Consider the following 7,528-nt stretch of genomic DNA (forward strand, 5'->3'; position numbering starts at 1 on the left):
CGCGCTGCCCGTGCCCTATCTTGGAGCTAATCTGCGGCGGGTGCAAAGCCTGGGTTAGCCGAGATGGCCGGTGGCTGCATGTGCGTTGTCTTTTGCATGCGTCTAGTGATGGAGGTCACGTAGTCTTGTTTCGGAGATGCGTTGAAGGGTGAGACAGCAGAAGCGTTGCTCCCCTCTGTTTGTGCTCTTCATCACTGCAGCATTGTGACAGCGAGCATTTGTGGTCATTGAGTGAGATCTGTTCATGTTTGTCAGCGTGCGCATGACACCATGCTTGCTAACTTAATTGGTAAGTAAATATTTCCTGCAAATTATGCACCTAATAAAAACTACGAACCTTATCACGTGCAGTTGTGCAACACAGTTAAACTTTGGTATAATAAAGTATTTAACTTTTCATAGGTTCTTGTCCATGTATTTCGAATCTCAATACAACGAAGTGTGTTTATACACAATTTAAATATAACGAGATTTCACTGCCGTCACAAAGGAATGCCGAGACAATATATTGAAACTTCTGCAGACGCAGATAGTCAAGTGGTTGAATTACATGCAGCTGCTTGCAAACGTGTGCTGGGCAACTAAGAGCCGCCATTAAAACAAAATAGCGTCATGTTTTGTATAACGTCCAAGTGGGACAAGATCCTAACACGTTGAGTGCGCAGTATGCTTTAGGTGCAAGTGAAAGCGTGTGAGAGTGAGCTGAGAAGGATGGTGGGTTGATAAGCGCTGTCTTCCCACGCAAGCATGGGGAAAGATGGGGGTGAGCGAGTTCGTACAGTGCACAGCACAGCGCAACGGGAAGTTAACCAAGACACGCCAACACAACTATTGAAGACGCATGCAGGATTCCTCAGCTATCCGACACAATCAGGCGTACATGAGCGCGATGTGGGCAAGTTGGTGCTTCATTTCCAGCACAACTGTGGCTGCGTATATGGCTGTTAGTGGGGTTGGACGCATACGCTGCCAGTGTGCCTCGTTTAAGATGTAATCTTTGCGTGTGCAAAGTTGCGTAATCTTGAGTTGTGGAGATGTGTTGAAGTGAGGGACAGGCAAAGCAGTTGCTCCTTTGTCGTCCCACTGCTGGGGACTCGAAAGCGAGAATGCCTTCACTTCGTACCGCCGATGTGAAGATATCGTCGACATGGCACGAAATTGTTTCTTTTGTTGCTGACTCTCAAGCTGAACAAAATTTTTTTTTCTTCAGACTTACTTTCTTTTTGTTCCCGATAATTCACAGAATTTTGCGGCCACTTCTATGTAAGAAAAAATCATCGGCAACTGTACTTATTTTCATAAAAAAACTAATTTTAACATAGCAAGATTTCGATATGAAGGAGCAAATTGCCAATTTTACTGCCTTCATTAGATCGAGCTTTAACTGTACTTTGCTGTTGCTATCAACGCTTCATCTGTCAGGCAAAACTGCGAGATCTTTTTTAATCCCTTACCTTTCAATTTCAATTCAAAGCTTCCATTATCAGTCTTGGTCACCTGAAAGAGAGATGGATGCACAACGTACCTGTTCGGCAATTTATGCTGTGTCATTACAGGTACTGGATGTCACTCTCCTGGTGGCTGACTACATGAACGCACTAGGTGCCACAGGTGCAAGCGTGGCACCCTCTCCCGGTGGCAGCCTCGTGGTGGGAAGCGGGCGGAGCAGGCTCAACATGAACCCGTGTTCTGCCACCTCATCGCCCGCACTGTCCACTGCCTCGTCGCGACGACCGCTGCTGCCAACCCCCGACTCCTGACGGTCGCCGTCTACCACGCCCCGACACCGGCCCGACTCCTCCGCTACGAGCACAGGTGGCACCACTGTCACTGCTTCGCCCCGCAGTGGCAGAGCCACCTGGAAGTGAGGAAAGTCACCATGGTTGGGGGCGTGGTGCCCCCCCCCCCCTGGAAAGGTGGAGAGGCCCAGGTGAGAGCCTTGTACCTGCCTGCCAACTGGCGCTCATGTACATCTCGCGGCTGCTTTTGCAAAGTTCGAAGAGAAGAAAAAGCATGTATGGCCAAAATGCACAGCACTTCAACGGGAAGTTAATCAAGACACGCCAACACGACTATTGAAGACGCATGCAGGCTTCCTCGTGCCATCCGATGTATACGACTCGTGGTACGATTCCTCGTGCGGTCCGATCTGCAACTAGTCATACCAACCGCATCCAGCAAGCTTCTGGCACATTTCGACAGGTTGAAACTGTCACAGCAGCCATCTTGCAGAATGTAGCATGTGTTGTCTAAGACACGACAATCTACCTTGTGTCCACCGAACCTCCAAAAGCGTGCTGCAAGGACTGCCTGCCTGTGCACAAGCACAACCTGCTATGTTTGATGTGCTACAGTGTTGCCGCACAATCTGGAGAGCATCACCCATCAGTCACAGACTGCTGCAGACAGACTTTGGCGAAGTGTGATAAATCCACGGCGTGGCATAAAGGATCTGGCAAAATAATGGCCAAGGCTGCTTCCTTGGTCCAGAGCTGGTGCATCGGGAGGCGTTCAAGGAGCTGTTGTTCCGGCCTGTGTGCCAACACGACTGTGCGCAGAACTTCTTTTTTTCCTCTACCAACCCTCGCCAAAGGGTCGTGCCAAGATGTGCCACATGACTTCTTGTCAAGTGCTCAAAACGTTTGCACTGCATCTGTCACTCGCATTGTTGCTACCGCATTGTAAAGAAAGCTGCTGCCGGTAGAGTGGTCTAAACTTGTTTGCTTAGAGAATGCAGGCCCCAACACTCTCAAGCTCTCCAGCATCAGTCAGTGAACAAAGTTTACAAGCCGATCTAGTTTGTCCAAGTTCCAGTGTTCACAAGCAATGAGGACAAGAGATACTGTAGAAGTGCCAGACAACATGATGCTGCCCATAGAGTTACTTACAAGTATACCTAGAGGAAGAAGCGGCACTACAGTGCCGTTGTATTCCTTGTCAATGCCGGGACTGAGATAGTTCTCCAAGAGTCAGGAGACATTGAAGATGTGTAGAACGAACAGCGTTCCATCTGTCAAAATAGAAAAGTTTTTTTATATAGCATTGTCTAAAATGCTGCTTGTCCTGTGTGGGTAAATAACACTTTTTTACTGAAATGTGAACAGTCGTTCTGTACTGTTTCGTTAGTACATCAAATGTGAATGATTGCAGCATATTAAATAATGTTGCAGAAAAAAACGAGAATATCTGCGCTTGCTGTACATCGTTAGTTAATTACGTGTTTCCATTTTCTTTGCTTTGCTGTTGCACTGTTGCAAGCAAACAATAACGGAGTATGCACTAATGAACCAAGACTTTTTTAACGAATATTTCATTCTAAGAAAACTTTGTTTGCATAGCTATGACCATGTTTTAGGCCAATTCACACTCAAGGTGAGCCGAACAGTCCACGTCCCGGCATTGCCATAGTGACACAGCTTCCGTTAGGAAACTCACATAGACAGTGGTGGCCTCTAGGTGATATTGTAAAAAAAGCTCTACGATACTGGTCTACATTAATGCTGTTTCCAAAGACTGTGTAAAGGCAAGTGCAAAGAACATTGCCCTCATGATTTGCTTCGTAAAGCAGTTCTTGGAACATGCACACTTACTTTCACCTCTATCTTGACATCATGTTGGCTGCTGCTTTCAACAGCATGTCTCATCGTTAATTGCGATCATCTTCATAATTTGTTGCTGCTCTGTGTGAACTTGTTTGACATCTCAAGGAAGCACTGTTTGAGCCAATGCAAAGTAACTTTGTATGCAAGAAAAAACTTTTCACTTCTACAGGCTGTCCTTTACAATTACACACACAAGAAAAGACCAATGATAAGAAAAAATTCAGGCGTATTTCCCAAATACTAAGTTGCACAAGTCAATGCCCGAAGCTTTGTGAAGGCAACCCGGCATGATTTATAGGCACAATACAAACTTGCAGGAATAATGCGTCACGCACTGCCATCAAGCTGCACGTGAGAAGGCAAAATTTGCATACAACACACGCCACCTTGTGCTAAACAATTTTTTTGTGTGTTTGCAATACAGTGAGATCAGAAGGCACCATTTCACTAGAGACATGCCGTTGACCTGGTACCTGCAACAAAAGGGAAAGGCTTTTACCGTGATCACAAGCATTTGTGCTGCCGTGTGGTACTTGTTTTGTGAGGCAGAAGTGTGTAATGAAAAAAGTGTAACTACTACGTTTTGGCAGTCACTCTGGGCTCTTAAATTGTTTTCCCGGCTGTGTTGTCTACAATCGTGCGTTTGAAGTTTATTCCGTGTGGATAGCTGCATTCAAGAACTGCAACCACCTCTTTCATCATAACGTCAGGGCTGTCGTGTGTCGGGCTGTCCTTACAAACTAGCACGTACTTGTGTCCATTTGTACGACTTGTCATGTCACTGGAGACAGAGCTGTGAAAGTGTAGCCATCGCAGTACCGGTGCTGCAAGCCTAGCCTGTTTCGGAGTGTTTGAACATGGTGAAGTCAACACCAGAGGTCCTGCAGTGTTCCTACGTCGTGCTGATGGGCTTGCTTGTTCTTTTGGCTGTATAACAGACAAAACCCAAAAGTGTGATCAGAATCTCAGTGGTTTTTGCAGTGTCTTGGAGCCTGCTTACACCGTGATGGCAGATGTGGACCGACAGCGGCTGGACCTTCGGCGTGCCATTAGCTCGAGAGAAAGCTGCGCATGGTTCCGTTTCCAGAGTAGATCTTTAGCCTTTGTAGATTGTGTGTGCGCTTGTGCGAGAGGATGATTATCTTCTAATTGCCATGCTTTTCTACGAACATTTTGCTGTCCTGAATCTCATCTTCTTGTGATTACTATGGCCAAGATCTCAGCGGTTTGTTTGGCGTGTCTGCTGGCTTTCGTATGGGATTTTTTAATGAGCTTGCTCCTGGAACTGATACCACTGCACAACCTATTTTTATATTGCTGCATTTCGTATTTATTCCTCTTGTCTCGCACCAGGCACAGTCGCAGGTTGCGTTGCTTGCATACCAATGTAGTAAATGGTATGGCGTGCTTGTCGTCAGATTCAAGATGGCCTGGCAAATCGAGATAATCACTAGCGTATGGCGCCTTGCTTTTAATTCTTATGACCAGTCTCAAACGAACAAATCCCGTAGCCTGCAGAAGTCGTGTCTTTACGTACTTTCGTCACGCTGGGAGACTTAAATTTTGTGTGAAATCGTTGAGGCAGCTCATTGCACTAGAAAATAGCAGTGTCTGGCAAATGCAGTCTTTCTGTTTGTTTTTTAATTAACACAACTCGTTCAACTACACTCACCTTTGCCTCCTTGTGACCGACCTCGCGTGAAGTTTGTATACGTATTCTCAGATAGTGAGAAATATATTATAGTGAGGCAGCTCTTTTTTATTATTTACAACTAAACTGGACTGAAGCTTTAAAACAATGTAGTGCTAACATAGCATACACAAGAGTGAACTAATCGTTTATACATGTTTTAGCAGTGATTACTTCCATCCTATGTTAGCCTATCCCTTGTCTATTTATTTTATATATATTTATGTATAGATGATCTAGTTATTCTGGCAGCGTATGAAAATACCAGGTACATGCATGTCTGCTTAACCAACTTTGCTCATGCCTGCAGTGCATTTACATAAATGGGAAATTGGCAATATCGCACAACGGGCAAACAATTAAGAAAGCCAATTAAAATGGAAAATGGTGTCACATCAATAGATGTTTAGGTAATTAAAGCTTAAAATGTCGAGGCTTTGCTGGAGTAAGTGGCGGTAGCATGTAATGACACCTTCTTGTCCATTCCAGCGTGGTAAAGTATGCATTTTCGTATTGCATGCATCAGGAGCGATCATGGTTTCGTGTAAGGGCTGTTATGAAAGTTTTTTAGCTTAGGTTTGTCATTCCAGTGCATGCTGAGGGACTTAAGTTGGTAAGGTGCACTCGTTATCATGCTAAAAATAACTTTTCTTTGGTCACCAGTCATCATTTATTTACAAAGGCCTTAGGATGATATAGCGGTGCCATTTGCAGCAGTCATAGCCAGTATATGGTAAAGGTGCATCGGAGCAGCCCGAAAAGCTGACATCTTACCTTGCATCTTGTTTACATCACTGAAACTCCTAATGCATTCGAGGACAGAACCAGTTGTTGCATTGAGAGATGACCCTTTGAAACAAGGGTGCCACATTGTTTCAGTTATTGCTACCGCTTTGGCAGTGGAAGCACTGTGAAAATTGTAATGCCCAGCAGTGATATCAAGTCTGAGAAAACAGTAGTCAGCTCATCAGATCCGACTGATTTTATCAAAAAAATCATGATACACTTTTTTATATACTGACTTTGTTTGAGAGCAGTCTAGTAGTTAGTTTCAGGGACTTTGTTTCCCCCAAAGGTCGGTACCATACTTTCCAGCAGCTGCAGAATGTGCAAGCCAAGGAAGTGTTCAAGCGCATAGCATACATGTGATATAACATTAGTAACTTGATTCCTCCGTGCATGCGCCATTTGTACTAAGTTCCTTACGTGAAACAAGAATAAAACTTTTGCTGCCTGCAAAATGTGCTGCCTCTGGTTGTTTGCTAGTTGAAGGCATGGAACAGGTGCTGAAACACTGGTGTAAATTCCACAAAACCAGACAACAAATAAGAGCCAGGCAACAGGGCCAGTGCCACTGCTAACTACTTTACTTTCTGAAGGCAGTGCACATTGAAAGCATTTGGGAGATCAGACGTCTCAGGCGCATAAAAAGATAGCGTATACTAGACTCTTGTAAGGGCCACAGCCGTGCAGGGGCCGCACCCCCAACCTGGCAGTCCTAAATTTGGAAAAAAAAAAAATTCCAATGAAGCAACAGTGGTAGGTGTCCCGATGACGTGCGCACTCATCGGCGAATTTTTGTGCGCTGTGTACTTCCGCATGCTGCTTCTAGATGGTGAGAGCCGGGGTGTGCGCAAGGCGCCGGGCACCTTTTTGACCAAAAGGTTCTGTCCCATGTATGGGCCGCACCTTGATAAAATTGTAAAAAAAAAAAAAAAAGTGCGGAACTTACAAGTGTCTATACTGTATTGATGTGTCACTTAACATTTGAGCTTTATAAAAGCCTCCATTAGCTCATGCGTGACTGCATCACTGCTCTTTCCCAAACACATTGATATCTGTAATCTGTGAGCATCTGAGGTGCAACGTCTCGGAAATGTTCTCAATGTAATGTAATGGGTGTTTTGAGCACTAGCATAGTTCGCTTGTGCTAGGGGGAATATGCTTCTTGCACTGCCTTCAGAAAATAAAGTTGTTAGTGGCACCTGTCCTGTTGTCTGTTATTTGTCATCTTGTGTTGTGCCATTACTATCAAGGTGCACCTGTACCAAAATAGGCCAACAAGTCCTACTTAAACACTCTGCTTGGGCACATTTTAGTGACCCAGTGGCCAACACTGTTTCAGTACATTGAACACCAAAGATCAAGGACCATACAGTTGCCTCAGTTTAGGGTGCCTGCTGTTATGAGTGCTGTGACACATGGTAAGCGATCCAGTGTATGCGATTCATTGTCG

General features: G+C 45.0%; 1 protein-coding gene across 2 annotated transcripts in view; it reads left to right on the forward strand.

The window, feature by feature from the left end:
- LOC142563796 (uncharacterized protein CG43867) overlaps positions 1-7,056 on the forward strand; it is a 94,182-nt gene extending 87,126 nt beyond the window's left edge. For both annotated transcript variants that reach the window (XM_075674414.1, XM_075674416.1), the window contains exon 28: positions 1,557-7,056. In XM_075674414.1, coding sequence (XP_075530529.1) covers positions 1,557-1,760 — 204 coding nt within the window. In that variant the 3' untranslated portion in view covers positions 1,761-7,056. The remainder of the gene's footprint in view (positions 1-1,556) is intronic.
- Positions 7,057-7,528: the final 472 nt, after the last annotated feature.

Source organism: Dermacentor variabilis, chromosome 11 (genome assembly GCF_050947875.1).
Source record: "Dermacentor variabilis isolate Ectoservices chromosome 11, ASM5094787v1, whole genome shotgun sequence".
NCBI classification, from domain to species: Eukaryota; Metazoa; Arthropoda; class Arachnida; order Ixodida; family Ixodidae; genus Dermacentor; species Dermacentor variabilis.